This window comes from Hyla sarda, chromosome 6 (genome assembly GCF_029499605.1).
Source record: "Hyla sarda isolate aHylSar1 chromosome 6, aHylSar1.hap1, whole genome shotgun sequence".
In the NCBI taxonomy this organism is placed as follows: Eukaryota; Metazoa; Chordata; class Amphibia; order Anura; family Hylidae; genus Hyla; species Hyla sarda.
This window is the reverse complement of record NC_079194.1, coordinates 274,597,877-274,619,695: the sequence shown is the minus strand read 5'-3', so window position 1 is coordinate 274,619,695 and position 21,819 is coordinate 274,597,877. Positions and strand designations below refer to the sequence as shown.

Here is a 21,819-nt window from a genome sequence, read left to right as displayed (position 1 = left end):
CGAGTATAAGCCGAGTTTTCCAGCACGATTTTTCGTGCTGAAAACGCCCCCCCTCGGCTTATACTCGAGTGAACTCTCCGCCTTTCAATCCCTTCTCAGTGGTCTTCAACCTGCGGACCTCCAGATGTTGCAAAACTACAACTCCCAGCATGCCCGGACAGCCATCCCTGCGCATTAACGTCCCTGTGCGTCGTCGTCAAGGCAACATCATTAGGCCGGGGCCGGCCCGGAGCGCGGAGAAGAGGGCCTCCCGGTGAAAATGTACTGCCTGGAATGACTAACCCACCCCACCGGATGGTCCCTGCAGCACAGATGGCCCGGACCAGCTCACCCTTCATTCCCACCGAGGGGAGGTGAGTAGAAAACTAAAGGGGGGTCTGGATGATGACGAAGGCTGCAGTGGTCTTCAACCTGCGGACCTCCAGGTGTTTCAAAACTACAACTCCCAGCATGCCCAGACAGCCGATGGCTGTCCGGGCATGCTGGGAGTTGCAGTTTTGCAACATCTGGAGGTCCGCAGGTTGAAGACCACTGATGAAGGGATTGACAGGCGGTGATGATGACGGGGGTCTGGATGATGACGGGGGGGGGTGATAATGAAGGGGGGGGGTGATAATGACGGTGGGGGGGGTGATAATGACGGGGGGGGGTGATAATGACGGGGGGGGGGGTGATAATGACGGGGGGGGGGTGATAATGACGGGGGGGGGGTGTGATAATGACGGGGGGCGGGGTGTGATAATGACGGGGGGCGGGGTGTGATAATGACGGGGGGCGGGGTGTGATAATGACGGGAGGGTGATAATGACGGGGGGGTGATAATGACGGGGGGGTGATAATGACGGGGGGTGAAAATGACGGGGGGTGAAAATGACGGGGGGTGAAAATTACGGGGGGTGAAAATTACGGGGGGTGAAAATTACGGGGGTTGAAAATTACGGGGGGTGAAAATGACAGGGGGGTGAAAATGACAGGGGGGGGAGGGGATGATGACATGGGTGGGATGATGTATTTCCCACCCTAGGCTTATAGTCGAGTCAATAACTTTTCCTGGGTTTTTGGGGTGAAATTAGGGGCCTCGGGTTATATTCGAGTATATACGGTAAGCAGTGTAAACTGTAAATCCAACACTGGGTTGGAATAGAGGACTAACTAGATCTCAGCAGCTTTCTGTGCTTCTGCATCTGCCTAAGTCCCAATCTGCATCTAACTTAAGAAATATGGAGAAAGAAAATAAGCCTGATAGGGGGAAAAGGTAATTTTTTTCTGTTAGGATTCATTATTAATTTCTTATACCTGATTGTACTATTAATTTTTGGAAAGTCTATTAAAAGGTTAGTCACCAATTGACTTATGATCACAGAGGCAAATCCGGGTGTTGCCAGTTTGTTGATAGCTGAACTGGTTCCCTTTGATGTAACAAGTCATGTTATTTATTTTAAGTCACTTTAGAAGTTACGTAGATGGTTTAATTGATAATGCTGTGAAGGGCCAGAATTATTCAGCTTCAGCTCAGGACAGTAGTGTTTGATTCTTCTAGAACAGTTGTCTATGGGTTACAGAAAATAAAGAATAGCCTTGTACGGACAAAATACAGAATGAAGCTGAGGGGCAGGGCACCAGTTTTGGGGGAAATTGGCAAGACATAGGGCTCACTGTTATTAAAGGAGTACTCCACTGTGCGTGAGCTGTTGGAGTCAGCCCCGGCCCCTAGGGTTGTCAAGCCCCACCACCTCAATGCAAGTCTATGGGAGGGGCGTGATGGCCACCATGCCCCCTCCCATAGACTTGCATTGAGGGGGTGGGGCTTGACATCACGAGGGGGCGGGGCCGACCACTGCAGCACGTGCACACCGTTCGGAACTAAATGTTCCTGAATGCTGGCCAGTGGAGTACCCCTTTGGAGTAGTCACCACTGGCTTTTCCCTAACACAGCAGGCATGGCTGACCGGTCTCTCCCTATTCATGTATAGAGAGAGCTTTATCAATAAAACACAGAAGGCAGGGAGAAGCTGCTGGTTGTCCTTCCCAGACAAAGCAAAGTCCCATTACTGGATGTTTAAAAAAAAAAAAAATGTATGATGTTTCTAAAGATTTATGGTGCTTAAAGCGTACCTATAATATCACAGAAAAAAATTAAAATAAAGTTATATGTTACTCAGCACATGTACATATAACTTATGTGTCTAGCTTCTGTATTTCTTTTAAAATCAGCTTATATTAGATCACGCTGAATTTCCATCTTCTCACAGGCAGGGGGCGTGTCCCTCTCTTGCCCTCACTGTACATGACTAAACTTCCTCGCTCACTGTGTATCACTGAGCTGTCAGCTGTCCTCCACATGTATTCTCCTTAAAGGGGTATTCCAGGCCAAAACCCCCTTTATATATATATATATATATATATATATATATATATATATATATATATATATATATATAGTAAATTCGATTTGAACAGTAAATTCGATTCGTCACGAACTTCTCGGCTCGGCAGTTGATGGCTTATCCTGCATAAATTAGTTCAGCTTTCCGGTGCTCCGGTGGGCTGGAAAAGGTGGATACAGTCCTAGGAAAGAGTCTCCTAGGACTGTATCCACCTTTTCCAGCTCACGGGAGCACCGGAAAGCTGAACTAATTTATGCAGGAAAAGTCATCGACTGCCCAGCCGAGAAGTTCGTGACGAATCGAATTTACTGTAAGTTCGCTCATCTCTAATCTTCAATCTGCGGACCTCCAGATGTTGCAAAACTACAACTCCCAGCATGCCCGGACAGCCAACGGCTGTCCGGGCATGCTGGGAGTTGTAGTTTTGCAACATCTGGAGGTCCGCAGATTGAAGACCACTATTGGGTTCAAAATCTTTATTTTTTTAGATTTTGCACCTATAAATTGGGTGCGTCTTATACGCCGGTGCGTCCTAATACGGTAATACTTTGCTGTAATAAAAGGAACTTGTCCGATGCTGCCTGTACTTCCGGCAGAATGAAATACCAGAGAGGATTCCTTTAAATGCATAGAGAATGTCAATTCCACGCTTACAGCTACAGTACCTTGCTCCGAGAGGGAGACGAGTGACTTTTTCTTCAAGAACCACTGCCCTTCGATGTTTCCCGTTACCGAAAATGCCCAACATGAGCCACACATGCCCTGTACAGATACAAAAACAGACAGAGATAGCCATGCAGTTATATAGGGAACGTACAAAAAAACAAAAAGAGCGAATAAAGAACGGATACATTTCTATTGTTTACATGTTTAAAAAAAATATATATATGTGCTGTAAGTGTTATACAAAGCAAGAATGCGAACAAAACCTGCACATAAAATGCTAGAAAAATAACAAAAATCACGTAAACAAGCAAAATAGAGTTTATGTAACATTTGAAAAACAAAGGAAAGTGAAATGTGTAGAATAAAACATATGTCCGATCTGTATCCATGTGATGTGCAATATATACAGTGGACTATACCTGGTTCTTTACTTCCGTTACTGCTCCATGATCTCTCCAATCCCACTCTGCCGGCGGAGGATCAGTTGGTGTCGGAGCCATCTTCATAGGACGGGGAGGCTGGCTGGAGAGTAATGGGTTCAGATATAGAGTCCTGAACTCTTCCTCTAAAAGTTATAGATAATATAGGTAAGAAATGGGAGTAAGTTGCGGTTAGGTTGTGCAGGATTTACAGTTAAAGGGAACCTGACATACAACTTTACTATATATATATATATATATATATATATCTATATATATATATCTATATATATATATCTATATATATATATATATAGATATATATCTCACATAGCAATAGGTTATATATGGTAACATTTTCTTCACCATCCACCGGGAGACATTCCCGCCTCAAGGGACTACTTACGGGACCGGCAGCGGACACTTTTAAACTATATATATCCTCTCAATCCCTGTTGGCAGAAACGTCCCCCGGCTCGCTACCCATTATATATGGTAAAATCTAGAGCTGGGCGGTATGACCAAATATGTGTATCATGGTATATAGCGGTATTTCTTTCACCCCCCCCCCCCCAAATCATGTGACCCGCGAGAGCTGTTCTGCTCCCCCCCCCCCTTTCCCCCAATTAAAGGGGTAGTACATTGGTGAAAAACTTATCTCCTAAGGATAGGGGATAAGTTTGAGATTGCGGGGGGTCCGACCGCTGGGGCCCCCTGCGATCTCTCTGTACGGGGGCCAGGCTCTCCGGCTAGATAGCGGGTGTCGACCTCCGCACGAAGCAGCGGCCGACACGCCCCCTCAATACATCTCAATGGCAGAGCCGGAGATTGCCGAAGGCAGCGCTTCGGCTCTGCCATAGAGTTGTATTGAGGGGGAGTGTCGGCCGCCGCTTCGTGCGGGGGCCGACACGCCCCCTTCGCGCGGGCTGTCGGGAAACCGTACAGGAGATCGCAGGGGGCCCCAGCGGTCGGACCCCCCGCGATCTCAAACTTATCCCCTATCCTTAGGATAGGGGATAAGTTGTTCACCACTGGACTACTCCTTTAATGATCAGCCCAGCGGGGTACTACTCACATATGTCACCCGCAAGCACTGCCCTCCTCCTCTTTGTTGCAGGCCGCCTGCGCTGGAACTCTATACTGTACACCAGTGGTCTCCAACCTGCGGACCTCCAGATGTTGCAAAACTACAACTCCCAGCATGTCCGGACGGCCAACGGCTGTCTGGCCATGCTGGGAATTGTAGTTTCGCAACAGCTGGAGGTCCGCAGGTTGGAGACCACTGCTGTACAGTATAGAGTTCCCTATGCCCGGGCTGCAAAAGATAAAGAAAATAAACTTTAACTTACCTACGTCTGCCTCACGCTGTTCCTTGGGACTGGAACATCGGACAGCCGTCAGCCTATCATCGGCCGGAGCGATGTCCCACCCCGGCCAGTGATAGGCTGAGCCCACTGTCATGTAAGAAGCCGGTGTGTTTTTGCATGGGTTCGGAAATCTTACCTCACACCGGGCATAGGGATACAGCGTACAGCAGTGGTCTCCAACCTGCGGACCTCCAGCTGTTGCAAAACTACAACTCCCAGCATGCCCGGACAGCAAACAGCTGTCCGGGCATGCTGGGAGTTGTAGTTTTGCAACAACTGGAGGTCCGCAGGTTGGAGACCACTGACGTACAGTAAAGAGTTCCAGCGCAGGCGGCCCGCAACAAAGAGGGGGAGGGCAGTGCTTACGGGTGACATATGTGTGTAGTACCCCGCTGGGCTGATCATTAATTGGGCGGGGAGCAGAACAGCGCTGGTGGGTAACATGATTTGGGGGGGGGGGGAGAGCAGAACAGCACTGGCGGGTAACAGGATTTGGGGGGGGAGCAGAACAGCGCTGGCAGGTAACATGATTTGGGGGGGGAGCAGAACAGCGCTGGTGGGTAACATGATTTGGGGGGGGGGAGAGCAGAACAGCACTGGCGGGTAACAGGATTTGGGGGGGGAGCAGAACAGCGCTGGCAGGTAACATGATTTGGGGGGGGAGCAGAACAGCGCTGGCGGGTAACATGATTTGGGGGGGGGGAGCAGAACAGCGCTGGCAGGTAACATGATTTGGGGAGGGGGGAGCAGAACAGCGCTGGCGGGTAACATGATTTGGGGGGGGGAGCAGAACAGCGCTGGCAGGTAACATGATTTGGGGGGGGGGGGGGGAGCAGAACAGTGCTGGCGGGTAACATATGATTAGTTCCCCGATGTGGGGACAGCGCTGGGCTGATAATTCATTCATTCCCAAGGGGGAGGGGCCCAACCAGTATTGCGGTATGGGGGAAAATTCATATTGTGCAGCACAAAAATTTCGGTATTCGGTATGAACCGGTATACCGCCCAGCCCTAGTAAAATCTGATGACAAGTTTCCTTTAAAGGGGTTATCCAGCAAAATTTTTTTATTGTGCCTACCTCCTTTGTTTACACTGGTATGGGCGCCAAGTCTAAGTCGCACTTTCCAAAGCTACAAACAGCACATTATACTGTCACTGGCTGAGACGGGACACCGCTGTGGGCAGTGACTGGCTGAGACGGGACACCGCTGTGGGCAGCGACTGGCTGAGACAGGACACCGCTGTGGGCAGTGACTGGCTGAGCGGTCATGTGACATTCTGTCTGTAGCTTCTGGAAGTGAACTGCGGCAGAGACCAGGCACCAATATTAGAGGCTACAAGGGGAACGAGAGAGGTAGGTACAGGCTTTTATCATTGAAAAACGCAGCCTGGGTACATTACTTTTTTGCTGAATGACTCCTTTAAGTGCTTTTTGATATGCGTCACATAATCTATGTAAGTAAACAGATTATTTAATGCACTCATGATAACAAATGTAAAAACCGCTTATAAGAAGGTGACATAAAGGGCAGAACAACTGCTCTATACAGACTACTCCATTATGTCATAGTGTGGTTCCGGAGGGAAAGTGCTGCCCCTCTCTCCCCTGTTCTGTAGACAGATAAAAACTAATTGTAGTTGGAGGACCCCTTTAGAGAGGTGTCTTTTTACATATCGCTAACATACGCCGGCTCCAGCGTTCGGAACAGTTTGTTCCAAACGCTGAGCAGCGGAGTACCCCTTTAATAGAGGACATTTTCCTTGCTAATTGTGTAGTGTGAACATACCTCCATGCAGAAGTTTTGAGTGGCTTTGGTCTCTATACAAGACAATGAATGGAGCCATGTACTATAGGTTTACTTAGGGCTGGGCGGTATACCGGTTCATACCGAATACCGAAATCTTTGGGCTGCACGATATGAATTTTTCCCATACTGCCATACCGGTTTGGCCCTTCCCCCTTGGGAATGAATTATTAGCGCAGCGCAGTGCTGTCCCCACATCGGGGAACTAATATGTGACCCGCCAGCGCTGTTCTGCTCCCCCCCCTCCCCCCACCAAATCATGTGACCCGCAAGCGCTGTTCTGCTCCCCCCCAATTAATTATCAGCCCAGCGGGGTACTACTCACATACGTCACCCGCAAGCACTGCCCTCCTCCTCTTTGTTGGGGGCCGCCTGCGCTGGAACTCTATACTGTACACCAGTGGTCTCCAACCTGCGGACCTCCAGCTGTTGCAAAACTACAACTCCCAGCATGCCCGGACAGCCAACGGCTGTCTGGCCATGCTGGGAGTTGTAGTTTTGCAACAGCTGGAGGTCCGCAGGTTGGAGACCACTGGTGTACGCTGTATCCCTATGCCCGGGCTGCAAAAGATAAAGAAAATAAACTTTAACTTACCTACGTCTGCCTCATGCTGTTCCTTGGGACTGGAACGTCGGACAGCCTTCAGCCTATCAACGGCCGCAGTTATGTCCCGCCCCGGCCAGTGATAGGCTGAGCCCACTGTCATGTAAGGAGCTCTGGCCGGCTTCTTACATGACAGTGCGTTTAACCTATCACTGGCCGGGGCGGGACATCGCTGCGGCCGGTGATAGGCTGACGGCTGTCCGACGTTCCCGTCCCCCAGCGTGAGGCCGACGTAAGTAAGTTAAAGTTGTCCAGGGCATGCTGGGAGTTGTAGTTTTGCAACATCTGCAGATCCGCTGGTTGGAGACCACTGGCGTACAGTATAGAGTTCCATCGCCGGCAGCCCCCAGCAAAGAGGAGGAGGGCAGTGCTTGCGGGTGACATATGTGAGTAGTACCCCGCTGGGCTGATAATTAATTGGGGGGGGGGGGGGACAGAACAGCGCTGGCGGGTAACATGATTTGGTGGGGGGAGTAGAACAGCGCTGGTGGGTCACATATGATTAGTTCCCCGATGTGGGGACAGCGCTGAGCTGATAATTCATTCCCGAGGGGGAGGGGCCAAACCGGTATGGCGGTATTGGAAAAATTATATCATGCAGGCCAAAAATTTTGTCCGTTGGCTGTCCGGGCATGCTGGGAGTTGTAGTTTTGCAACATCTGGAGGTCCGCAGGTTGGAGACCTCTGGCGTACAGTAAAGAGTTCCAGCGCCGGCGGCCCGCAACAAAGAGGAGGAGGGCAGTGCTTGCGGGTGACATATGTGAGTAGATCATTAATTGGGGGGGGGGGGGGGGGGGGAGCAGAACAGTGCTGGCGGGTAACATGATTTGGTGGGGGGGGGGGAGCAGAACAGCGCTGGCGGGTCACATGATTTTGGGGGGGGGGGGGTGAAAGAAATACTGTTATATATACCGTGGAACAGCCATAAGTTACATATATACCGTGATACACATATTTGGTCATACCGCCCAGCTCTAGGTTTACTATATTTATAGTTCTATTTCTATCTAAATAAAACTTCACTGAATCCTTCCAAATGATCTTTAGGTTTTCCAAACAACAAGTGCATAAAAGGGAACTGACAACTATACTTCAGTTATTTGGCCAATAGGTTTCTCCCCACCACGATCATAAACTTACAACACTTCTATTGCAATATTTCCTCTATAACTTCATCTACACGAAAGTACAGATCATATATACTACTAAAAAGTGCTGAGGAATAGGATATATAACTTTGTTTTAGGGGGGGTTGATTTCAAATCAACTGGTGCTAAAAAGTTTAACAGATTTTCCATGTCAAGAACTGTTCAGAGCAGGAGAGGTTTGCTATGGGGATTTACTTTTACTCTGGACAGTTCCTGACATTGACAGAGGTGGCAGCAGAGAGCAATGTGGTCAGACAGAAGAGAACTACACAACTTCCTTTGTAGTATACAGCAGCTGCTAAGTATTGGAAGGCTTAAGATTTTTAAATAAAAGGAATTTACAAACCTGTACAACAGGAGTACCCCTTTTGCTTTTTAAAATAATGTAGGGTTTTCACAAAGAAAATTACAATAAAAATAGGGAACAACGTTCAATAAAGAATAACAAACACAGGGAACTCCACCCTCCCAATCATGTTCAAGGGGATATTTTTTCTTGGATTCATCTTGAGCTGCTTTCTAGTTGCAGCCTTTTGGAGAAACAGGGCGATTACCCTAAAAAAATGGAGGCCCTATACAGTAGCCTGTTGCCAACAGATCCTTAGTTCACCCAAGTCTGTATCTAGAGCATTCCCAATAAAAACAGCATTTTATTTCTGCAATCCTGAATATAGCTTATTGTAGATTCCATGTGTAGGGCACTTAAAAGGGGTACTCCGCTGCTCAGCGTTTGGAACAAACTGTTTCGAACGCTGGAGCCGGCAGCTCGTGACGTCATAGCCCCGCCCCCTCATAACGTCACGCTCCCGCCCCCTCAATGCAAGTCTATGGGAGGGGGCGTGACGGCTGTCACGCCCCCTCCCATAGACTTGCATTGAGGGGGCGGGGCATGACAGCATGAGGGGGCGGGACTATGATGTCACGAGCTCCCGGCTCCAGCATTCAGAACAGTTTGTTCCAAACGCTGAGCACCCCTTTAATACTGTTATATAGATGTAGAAAAGAGATTCACAGCACAATGGGGGAGATTTATCAAAACCTGTGCAGAGGAAAAGTTGCCCAGTTGCCCATAGTATCCAATCAGATCGCTTCTTTCATTTTCATATGGGCCTGTGGAAAATGAAAGAAGCGATCTGATTGGTTGCTATGGGCAACTAGGCAACTTTTCCTTTGCACAAGTTTTCATAAATCTCCCCCAGTATGTCTTGACAAAGATGGTTTATAGTTTTCTTTCCCCCTGTAGGTATTGTGTGAAAAATTGACTCTAAAACTACAAAACTTTAAGAAGAAAGTGAAAGGGTCAGAAGACGTTTCGAATGCATTGTACTTCAGCTATTTGCCAAAATCTTATTCCCGACCACAACTTACAACACTCTATAATTCAATCTACATGAAAGAACATATTACGTAACTTAAAGGAGTACTCCGGTGAAAAACAAAGGTTTTCAAATCAACTGGTGCCAGAAAGTTAAACAGATTTGTAAATGACTTCTGTTTCACAATCTTAATCTTTCCAGTACTTATCAGCTGCTGTATGCTACAGAGGAAGTTGTGTAGTTCTTTCCAGTCTGACCACAGTCACAGACACCTCTGTCCGTGTCAGGAACTGTCCAGAGTAGAATCAAATCCCCTATGCATTTCGCTCCTGTTCCAGACAGTTCATGACACGGACAGAGGTGGCAGCAGAGACCACTGTGGTCAGACTGGATAGAACTACAAGAAAGAAGATCCAGTTCAGAATGTAGTAGTCCTTAATCTGTTCATTTCTTTATTCTTTCAGCATACAAAATTGAGATAAAATCAACGATACTAAAAGCAAGACTGAAGCATTGCAGACGCCATGTCCGTAGTCACAGTCAGGAAAGAACTACACAACTTCCTCTGAAGCATACAGCAGCTGATAAGTACTGGAAGGATAAGATTTTTAAATAGAAGTAATGTACAAATCTGTTTAACTTTCTGGCACCAGTAGATTTGAAAAAAAAAAAATTTCCACCTGAGTACCCCTTTTAAAAATGCAAGACATGGATCCCAGCATTGCTTTAACCTGTCGAAGGTTTGCACCAATCATACAGAAACTTTAAAAAGAAAAACTTTGCCTAATACTGTTACACGGGCTGCCTGCAGAAAAGGGGATTCGGCATGTCAGTTGGCAGTGCTGCCTTACAACGTCTCTTTGCACATTTTATTCCTCATCAAATATATTTATCAACAAATAAATAAATATTTCCTCTTCCTCTACAGATCCTTACCTGTGAGATCGCTAAATTTAGTGACACCATATTCAGCAGTACCCTGGTCTTTTTCTTGAATCTCCTTCGCTTTCTTGAGATTTTGAGCAAATATCTGCAGCCTCATCAAAGCCTCTGAAAAACAGGATTAAGGGGGGGGGGGGGGGGGAGAGCTGATAAGATGGATGTTGTTATGGACCCGGAAACATGACAAGTGACAAGGTAAAGTCACAATGGTGTTAGGTTTACTATGAAGAGCTCACCTTCAGTATCCTTGTATTTTTTATTGTAGGTTGTCACAAAGTCCTTAAATAAGGACAATGTTTCCAGCATCTCGGCCTGAAACAGAAATCACATGTTAAAGAGTACCTGTCATGATCTTGTTAAATTTTATAATCCTCCCAGTTCATTGCCCCCATCATGATAACCCATCCCCTGCCATTATTATTATTTTTTAGTTTTATACCTCGACATTGCTCTGTATTTTCTGCTCAGTTTCAGTCAGATTCACAGACTGGGAAGGGGCGTTCCCCAGAAGACATGACATCATCTGAAGCCATACAGGGGAGAACTTCCTCCCTCACTCTGCTACACACAGCCCAGAGCAGTTCAGTGTGTGAGATGAGCTATGATTGGATAAGGCTGCACACACCCCTTAGCATTTCCTCATTTTGGACTTCTGCCAGGACAGCAGGAGTCCAAAGTCTGTGCAAAAGATGGGGGAAAATGTGCTCTGGACAAGTAGGGAGCAGTGGCAGCTTCATTTTTATTTTAGTTTTTAAAACAAAGTACATTAGAAAGATTTTTTAATTTACCATAAGGAGTACATAAGGAGTTAGTTTTAATGAGAGTGTCCATTTAAATCTGCAGACACATAGACAGATATCAGGGCAGTAATGTTACCCATAAACATTATATTAAACTTTATGATCGTCAATGACAGACCATTATCGTCTGAACACAAGTCGGCAGTGTTACTATCGCATAGTCGCTGGTCCTTGGTGTGTATGGTACAGCAAAAGATTATTCATCCTTTAATAATCGTACAATGTCGTTGATCATGTATGACCAGTCTAAGCAATTACAACAGCGAATAAGGACAAAAACGTATTGCATATACCGTATTTATCGGCGTATAACACGCACTTTTTAGGCTAAAATTTTTAGCCTAAAGTCTATGTGCGTGTTATACGCCGATACACCCCCAGGAAAGGCAGGGGGAGAGAGGCCGTCGCTGCCCGCTTCTCTCCCCCTACCTTTCCTGGGGTCTAGAGCGCTGCTGCCGGCCCTTCCCTCCCCCTAGCTATCGGCGCCGCTGCCCGTTCTGTCCCCCTGACTATCGGTGCCGGCGCCCCATTGCCGGCGCCGATAGTCAGGGGGAGAGAAGCGGCGCCAACAGCCAGGGGGAGAGAAAGGGCAGCGGCACCCATTGCCGGCGCCGCTGCCCCGTTGCCTCCCCCCATCCCCGGTGGCATAATTACCTGTGTCGGGTCCGCGCTGCTGCAGGTCTCCGGCGTGCGTCCCCGGCGTCGTTGCTATGCGCTGCAGCAGCGCGGACCCGACCCAGGTAATTATGCCACCGGGGGATGGGGGGAAGCAACGGGGCAGCGGCGCCGGCAATGGGTGCCGCTGCCCCTTCTCTCCCCCTGGCTGTCCGCGCCGCTTCTCCCCCCCTGGCTATCGGCGCCGGCACCGATAGTCAGGGGGACAGAACGGGCAGCGGCGCCGATAGCCAGGGGGAGAGAAGGGCCGGCAGCAGGGCTCTAGACCCCAGGAAAGGCAGGGGGAGAGAAGCGGGCAGTGACAGCCTCTCTCCCCCTGCCTTTCCTGGGGGTGTATCGGGGTATACATGCGCACACACGCACCCTCATTTTACCATGGATATTTGGGTAAAAAACTTTTTTTTACCCAAATATGCTTGGTAAAATGAGGGTGCGTGTTATAGGCCGGTGTGTGGTATACCCCGATAAGTCATAATTCTTTGGGTGCTTTAGCCGTTCACCAATCGTTCGTCTAATGGATATTAAACTAAATCAACTTAAAACTATCAAATGTGTATGGTTATCTTAAGAAATGTAGCTGGACAGGTTAAATGATCTCTCTCACCACGGAAGTCTTGATAGACGAAGCTGTTAGTCTTACATTACAGCGCAGCAAAGGATATTCAAGCAGAATGGCCAGTTGGAAAGGGGCCGGAGGAGGAAAATCAGGTGGGCAACAATTGTTTCACGCCGTGTAGGTGATTCATCAGGCCCGTACGGGCCTGATGAAGAGCCTGCATGGCGTGAAACAATTGTTGCCCACCTGATTTTCCTCCCCGGCCTCTTTCCAACCGTACATTCTGCTTGAATATCCTTTGCTGCGCTGTAATGTTGTTGAAGCGCCTACATGGCGTGAAACAATAGTTGACCACCTGATTTTCCTGCCCCAGCATCTTTCCAACCAGCCACCCGGGCCTGATGAAGCACCTACATGGCGTGAAACAAATGTTGACCACCTCATTTTCCTCCCCCAGCCTCTTTCCAACCAGCCACCCGGGCCTGATGAAGTGCCTACACAGCGTGAAACAATTGTTGACCACCTGAATTTCCTGCCCCGGCCTCTTTCCAAACAGCCACCCAGGTTTGATGAAGTGCCTACACGGCGTGAAACAATTGTTGCCCACCTGCTTTTCCTCCCCTGGCCTCATTTTTGTTGGGCCTGATGAAGTGCCTACACAGCGTGAAACAATTGTTGCCCACCAGATTTTCCTCCCTTGGCCTCTTTCCAAACGACCACCCAGCACGAATATCCTTTGCTGCTATGTAGTGAAAAAATAATGAAGACTCCGTCTCTCCAGACTTCCGTGGTGAGTGCTCCACATCAATTTACTGTGGACATTCTGCTCCTTCCATTATGTGTCAGCAACACCTAGTCTATGTTCACAAAGGATAAGGTTATTGTAGAATTGACTATTTCCGTATACGTTAGCAGGGCCGGAGAGCACTTGTGGGTCTATCGTTAAATTATACCTCTGCTTTCATGGAAGGTTCTTCTTGTTTAGAGGATGATGGTTCACTTGTCTCTTCAATGTGACCTATGGAAAGAAAGTAACCAAGATTACTGGGAAAAATTATAGTAAACTGACTGCACAATGGATGGGGAGATCATGGAATCATTGATGGAACCATGAAAATGTACAGACCTTCTTGAGAACATGTTTGCTCCACTACTTTTGTCTCATTCACCCATGGCAACACGAACATGGAGAATTTGCATTCTATCTCCTGTAAAAGAAAATAATACTGTAACATGAAATTATTAGGGAAGATTTTTCAGAAATGAAAGCAGTGATCTGATTGGTTGCTATGGGCAACTCAGTAACTTTTCCTCTGGACAGGTTTTGATAAACCTCCTCAATTATGTTTGACAGTTTCCAAAGAATACAGATCTAAGGCTTTTTGTAGCGATTAGAGTGGTCAACAATTTTGCCTTAAAGGGGTACTCCGCCCCTAGCCATCTTATCCCCTATCCAAAGGATAGGGGATAAGATGTCAGATCGCCGCAGTCCCGCTGCTGGGGACCCCGGGAATTGCCGCTGCGGCACTGCACTATCATTACTGCACAGAGCGAGTTCGCTCTGCACGTAATGACGGGCGATACAGGGGATGGAGCAGCGTGATGTCATGGCTCCGCCCCTTGTGACATCACAGCCCACCCCCTTAATGCAAGTCTATGGCAGGGGCGTGACGACCGCCACGCCCCCTCCCATAGACTCGTATTGAGGGGGCGGGCCGTGATGTCATGAGGGGCGGAGCCATGACATCACGCAGCTCCGGGCCCCTGTATCGCCCGTCATTAAGTGCAGAGCGAACTCGCTCTGCGCAGTAATGATAGCGCTGTGCCGCAGCGGCGATCCCGGGGGTCCCCAGCAGCGGGACCGCGGCGATCTAACATCTTATCCCCTATCCTTTGGATAGGGGATAAGATGTCTTGGGGCAGAGTACCCCTTTAAGTTTTATAATATGTTTTGAGGTTCTTTAGCTAACATATTTTATGTTTTATCTGATGAAGAGACGTGGACGAGAACATTGTCGTATTTTTGGAAGTCCTGCCAGGAGGTCTAGGGGAGGTGTGTAGCCATCAGATTCCACTCCCTGTCTGGGGAGACAAGTCTCAATTTACAGCTCCTTGGTGGACACTGGGGGGGCAGTGCACAAAGACACTGGGGTGGCAGTGCACCTTAAGCTTTGTTAAAGCGGTACTCCGCTGCTCAGCGTTTGGAACTGTTCCGAACGCTGGAGCCAGCAGCTTGTGACGCCATAGCCCTGCCCCCTCATGATGTCACGCCCCGCCTCCTCAATGCAAGTCTATGGGAGGGGGCGTGACAGCTGTCACGCCCCCTCCCATAGACTTGCATTGAGGGGGCGTGACGTTATGAGGGGACAGGTCTATGACATCACAAGCTCCCGGCGTCGGCTTCAGCGTTCAGAACAGTTTGTTCCTTTAAGGGTTACCATGGATCCCGGACACTTTCAGCTGCCTTCAGATCCAGTGGGAAAGGTAATGGTTTGTGGGCATCTGAATGACCCTATCCTTGTGCCCTTTTTTGGGCACACTGCACCTTTCTATGCATTTGGGCAACATACTTGGGTTTTTAAGCATTCCTCTAGAGCTTTTTTTTTATTTTATTTTATTTTTTATGGACTATTTTGCAGGCATTTGTCTAAATTCATTTAAAAACTTAATGCCTAAAAGGCAAAGCAGGATGCCTTTCTCCCCACTGCTTTCAGCTGTATTTTGCATGAGACTGAGGTGCCATAGGGCCAAAAAAGCCCCTAGACATATTTAGACAAAAGGACTACTGTGTGCACTACTGCATGATAGTTGTTTGTAACAAAACAAAAAATACTTTTTTCCAGTTCAATAACATTGAATCATTTTTTACTATTTTTAAATCTCAGCCGTCTTTACTGCTAGGAATGCGTGTTTGGCTGTGGTTTACACTTTTGATCTATGATACATTGTGGATGAAATGCACACGTCGTATCAGATTAGCAGAGCCGTCTGTATTAATGGAGTCATTTTTCTGGAGCAGGTTAGCCGACATGCCATCCATTCCTCTGGTGCACTGTGCCCGAATTTACATGATAAGACTATTACAGTCCTGGATCTATAAGAACTGTAAGCATTCTTTGAATAATGGCTGTAATATCAGAGTCAGCATGTTTGCGGCTCCCCTCCACCCAATGTCAGCAGATCTGAGTCACCACTCACCGACCAAAACAAGTTCAGACTCCACAAGTCATCCGACCATCAGCTGACACCAAGAATGACCTACAGCGTCCCAGCATCCAGATTGAGGCAGCGTCTACTATAACTTCCCTTCAGTCCCAGCCTATGTTTTCTGTAAACAGATGACGGGCGGCCTATAATGGTATCCGTGACTTACCATCAGTGCAGACAAGCTGTGAAGTGGACAATTACCCAGGAGCTCCTCATCCCCCTTCCTGCACAACGTGCGTCCCAAGAAGACGGTGAACTCGTACCGTATACCGGATACCAACTGTAAGACGAGAAAATAAAACAGGCACCTTATGCGGCAAGACACGTGTACTACTGCCTGATACCGGAAAAACAATCACCCAGTCGCTGTGTTGGAGACAGTCGCCTTGGTTTTTGGTCTGCTGAAAATAGTGCACACGTCCCTAGACTCCATTCACCCATAGAAATCAACCACTGCTCCCCTTAGGCTGGGTTCACACCATGTTTTTACAATACAGTTCCCGTATCAGGTTTTTGATTTTAAAAAAAACGGATTCCTCAAAACCTGACTAAACTGTATCAAAACGTGTGTACAAATGTTATTCAACCGTATAAGGTTTGAAAAATGATGTCCGGTTGCATCCGTTTTTTTTGTCTTTTCTTTAGGAAAAAACTTATAACTTTTTAACTTTTCATTCCATTATAAATAAAGTTTCACTTGTTTGATTGAAATTCCAAGAAAAAAACTGTGCAAAGTCAAAAACCGTATGGTTAAAACTAGGGATCGACCGATTATCGGTATGGCCGATATTATCAGCCGATAATCACGATTTTGGGCATTATCGGTATCGGCAATTACCTTGCCGATAAGACGATAATGCCCCGCACCGCGACCGCCCCCCCCCCCCCCCCGACCCACCGCACCGCGTCGCGTCCCCCCCCCGACCCACCGCACCGCGTCGCACCCCCCTCCGTAGTGCTGTAGTGCTGGGCGGTATACCGGTATTGAACCAGATACCGTTTTTTTTCTCCCACGGTATGGATTTTTGCCCATACCGCTATACCGCTCGGGCCCCTCCCCCACCCTCCGAGTCAATAAAAAAAAAAATTTAGCTTACCCGTAATGGGGGTGGTCCGGGCCATCCATCCTTCCTTCCCGTAGTGTCCGGCGGCATTCAGGGTGCAGGGTGAACCGGTCCGGGCTGTCCTTCTCCGGGGTCCTCTTCTCCACTCCGGGCAGGCTCCGGCCTAGTACGCTGCATAGACGCCGCTACGCCGTGACGTCAGGTGCGTCGCTGCGCACGGGAGTCACTGCGCAGTGGCGTCTATGCTGCGTTACTAGGCCGGAGCCTGCCCGGAGTGGAGAAGATGACCCCCAGGGAAGAAGGACAGCCCGGACCAGTTCACCCTCCACCCGGAATGCCGCCGGACACTACAGGAAGGATGGATGGATGGCCCGGACCAACCTGACAGGTAGGGGGAGAGAAGCGGGTGGCGGCGGTGGCCTATGGCACCGCAAAACCACTGCAGTGCATTGATTTAAAGCGCCCGCTAAGTTATCGGCTATCGGCCCTAACCTCCACCGATTATCGGTATCGGCCCTAAAAAAAACGATATTGGTCGATCCCTAGTTAAAACTAGATGGAACCGTACGCACATACGGTTCTGTACGGTTCCCTTTGACAATCCATGTTAAAAAAAAATAAAAAAGTATACATTTCAATAAGGTTTTTTACCCGGACCAAATACCATGGTAGGCTACGGTTTTGGGTACGGGAAAAAAACTGACAAAACCGTACAGGATGCAAAACGGACACAACCTGATGCATCTTTCGGCATACGGTTTTCAATGCAGAGTCAATGCATACGGTTTTCAATACGGTTCCGTATGGTTTCCAAATTGAAAACGTATATGGGAACTGTATTGCAAAAACGTGGTGTGAACCCAGCCTTAGCAGTATATGTCAGCATTCTGTTTTCGGCCGACGGACATGGCTATCGGGGGCACTTACCTAGTGTGTTCCTTCCCTCAGAAAAATGGCTCAGGCAGAAGTCAAAAAGGTTATAATTTATGAAAAAAGTTATATAGAGAAGTGATTACCCTTAAACTTTACGTTATTTAAAAAAATATTTTTGATATGTCAGGACTGAGCTAGCTGTATCCCTGTGGAGTGCGTGGCAACGCTCTTAAAGGGGTACTCCGGTGGAAAAACTTTTTTTTTTTTAATGAACTGGGGCCAGAAAAAGTTAAACAGATTAGTAAATTACTTCTATTTAAAAATCTTAATGCTTTCAGTACTTATCAGCTGCTGTATATGCTACAGAGGAAGTTCTTTTCTTTTTGAATTTCTTTTTCTGTCTGTTCACAGTGCTCTCTGCTGACACCTCTGTCCGTCTCAGGAACTGTCCAGAGCAGCATAGGGTTTGCTATGGGGATTTTCTCCTGCTCTGGACAGTTCCTGAGACGGACAGAGGTGTCAGCAGAGAGCACTGTGAACAGACAGAAAAAGAAATTCAAAAAGAAAAGAATTTCCTCTGTAGCATACAGCTGCTTAGAAGTAGTGGAAGGGTAAAGATTTTTTTAATAGAAGTCATTTACAAATCTGTTTAACTTTCTGGCACCAGTTGATTTAAAAAAAAGAAATGATAAAAAGTTTTTCCCCGGAAAACCCCTTTAACTCTCTGGCCGACTGCTCTGACCAATTCATTAAAGTCTATGGGGAATAAGTCGTGTTATAGTGACAGCTGAGGAGTGCACTGCTGCGCACTTTACCCGGTTGTAACATGTGATCGCAGTAGGTTGAGGGCTAAGTCCAGACCCGGTCTAGATGACATGTCAAAAAAAGGTTTTACAAAAGGACAGTGACCCTTTAAAGGGGTACTCCCGGGGAAAACCCTTTTTTTTATTTTTATTTTTATTTTTTTTTAAATCAACTGGTGCCAGAAAGGTAAACAGATTTGTAAATTACTTCTATTAAAAAATCTCAATTCTTCCAGTACTTATTAGCTGCTGAATACTACAGAGGAAATTGTTTTCTTTTTGGAACACAGAGCTCTCTGCTGACATCACGAGCACAGTGCTCTCTGCTGACATCTCTGTCCATAGTAGGAGAAAATCCCTATAGCAAACATATGCTTCTCTGGACAGTTCCTAAAATGGACAGAGGTGTCAGCAGAGAGCACTGTGGTCATGATGTCAGCAGAGAGCTCTGTGTTCCAAAAAGAAAAGAATTTCCTCTGTAGTATTCAGCAGCTAATAAGTACTGGAAGATTAAGATTTTTTAATAGAAGTAATTTACAAATCTGTACCTTTCTGGCACCAGTTGATTCAAAAAAAAAAAAAAGAAAAATAAGTTTTCCATGGGAGTACCCCTTTAAGTGTTGGATAACCCCTTCACTGTAAAGATTATATCATCTTGAAAAGAAGTTAAAAAGTTAAACAGATGCTAAAAAAAACACCATACAACAGAATTTGTCTGCTCTTGACCTACACCAGTGTTTCCCAAAAAGGGTGCCTCCAGCTGTTGCAAAACTACAACTCCCAGCATGCCCAGACAGCCGAAGGCTGTCTGGGCATGCTGGGAGTTGTAGTTTTGCAACAGCTGGAGGCACCCTGGTTGGGAAACACTAACCTACACTAAAAGAAAATGCATTGCAGCACGTTCTTTGCTATACAGCAAAAAATAATTGCAAAAGTAATAATAATAATAATAAAATTGTATTTATATACATATATATATATATAGATATAGTCACAAACATACACTGGCCACTTTATTAGGTACACCTGTTCAATTGCTTGTTGTGCAGCGAAAAGTCACTTGTCTCCTGTCTGAAGGATAGGGGATAAGTGTCAGATCACGGGGGTCTGGGGGTCCCCCCCCCTCCAAAGGAAGCATGCACTCCTTCCATTCTCTATGGGTGCGCCGAAAAGACCCAAGTGCTGTACTCGGGCATCTGCAGCGCTTCCATAGAAATGAATGGAGCTTGCTCTGTCCCCAGCATATGCCCCTCTCAGAGATCATCGGACCCCCGAGATCAGATATCACGTGGATAGGGGAAAAGTTACTTTTCGCTGCAGAACCCTTTAAACACAAACAGCTAATCTGCCAATCCCATGGCCACAACTAGGTTAATTTAGGCATGTAAACTTGGTCAAGACAACTTGCTAAAATTTTAACCGAGCATCAGAATGGGTAGGAAAGGGGGATTTACGGGACTTTGAACGTGGCATAGCTGTTGCTGTCAACCTGGTTGGTTCACAAACTGCTGATCTCTAGGGCAGGCACAGGCTACTTTCGGCTCTGCAGATATTTTGTACTACATCTCCCCTTATGCTCTGGTAGCATTTTGGCTGTAAGGGCATCATGGGAGATGTAGTCCAGAACATCTGCAGTGCGTGCCAAATGTGGCCTATGCCTACTCTATGGTTTAAAGAAAAGATAAAATTATCAAGCAAGCAGAAGTGCCATGGATCAACTTGTATTGTTGCTGTCAAACGAGAATGGGCAGACTGGTTCGAGATGACGGAAAGGAACAGTAACTTCATGGTTACAACTAGAGATGAGTGAATGCACAACAAGTCCAACCTTGAAGCAGATGGGTTACAGCAGCAGAAGACTTTTGGGTGCCACTCTTTTTTTTAGCTATGAATAGGACAAAAAAGGACATTGTCTGGTCTTAAAACCAGCAGCGACATTCAGATGACATGTTCAGAATTTGGCGTAAACAACATATAGTATGCCGCAAAGCAGTATTTCTTAACCAGTGTGCCTCCAGCTGTGGCAAAACTACAACTCCCAGCATACACGGACCGGGCATGCTGGGAATTGTAGTTTTGCAACAGCTGGAGGCACACTGGTTGGCAAACACTACCACAAAGAATGAAGGCAATAGGAGTCCAACCCAGTCCCCTCTAGGTTCTAGGGCACAGTACACACCTGTTTGCGGAGGTCGCGCATCCGCATTGCCCGGTACAGCTCCTCCCGGCCGCTAGCAGCGTTATACTCCCGCTCCGCCAGCCCCATCAGGGTGTTCATCCCAGGGTCCCCCGGTGCCGCCTGCATCCACCGAACGGGTGGGAGCCCGAACACCAGCCCCGCCGCCCCGAGAACCAGCAGCCAGCAGCCGCCCGCAGCCATCATCCTGTACTACTGATCCGCAGCCGGTGACTGACGAGGTAAACAGATGTCATGTGACCGGGTCATGTGATAGCTGCAGGCAGCTCCGTAGACATCTTTGCTGTGGGCAAGGGCAGATATGTAGATAGTCTGTGGCCATAATGACTCTTGGCGGAGGGTGACGTCATGCCCTGTACAGGGTGATGACTGTGCTTTACGACGGAGGATGATTGCCTTTCTGGCACCTTTTCCAATCCGGCTTACATAAGAAACTTCACTGCTATCCTACGTCTGATCAATAGATGGCAGCGTTGTGCTTGTTGTGATTCTATTAGACATTGTCCACACCAGTGTTTCCCAACATTTTTCGGCTTGGGGCACCCCTCGGAAGAAATTATTTTTTTCTTTCGCGGGGCACCCCTACTGAGGTTGACTAGCAAAAAAAAAGGAAAAATCGCAATGCACAATATCTTAATATCTATTTATTTGTGGGTATGTAGATTACAGTGCTGCGAAAGCATCAACTCAGAAATGACGTCAGCGTTATTCCCTTTTCTTCTCCATCTGGCCCGGGCATCATGACCACTTCTTCCAGCCACAATTCTTTACCGTTAAACCTGCAAGACAAACCTATTAGGCTCCGCCTTTTTTTTTTTACATGGGTGACAGAGGGGTGTAGAGGAGTGTACATGGGTGACAGATGGGTGTAGAAGAGTGTACATGGGTGACAGATGGGTGTAGAAGAGTGTACATGGGTGACAGAGGGGTGTAGAAGAGTGTACATGGGTGACAGAGGGGTGTAGAGGAGTGTACATGGGTGATAGAGGG

At 47.4% G+C, this 21,819-nt stretch overlaps 1 protein-coding gene across 1 annotated transcript in view; it reads right to left on the bottom strand.

The window, feature by feature from the left end:
* Positions 1–21,102, bottom strand: part of CTSF (cathepsin F) — a 36,352-nt gene extending 15,250 nt beyond the window's left edge. Inside the window, exons 1-8 of the mRNA XM_056527379.1 lie at positions 20,812–21,102; positions 16,059–16,172; positions 13,812–13,893; positions 13,639–13,703; positions 10,891–10,966; positions 10,649–10,762; positions 3,473–3,618; positions 3,053–3,149 (exon numbers count right to left, since the gene is read on the bottom strand). Of these exons, the coding sequence (XP_056383354.1) occupies positions 3,053–3,149; positions 3,473–3,618; positions 10,649–10,762; positions 10,891–10,966; positions 13,639–13,703; positions 13,812–13,893; positions 16,059–16,172; positions 20,812–21,015 (898 nt within the window). The 5' untranslated portion in view covers positions 21,016–21,102. The remainder of the gene's footprint in view (positions 1–3,052; positions 3,150–3,472; positions 3,619–10,648; positions 10,763–10,890; positions 10,967–13,638; positions 13,704–13,811; positions 13,894–16,058; positions 16,173–20,811) is intronic.
* Positions 21,103–21,819: the final 717 nt, after the last annotated feature.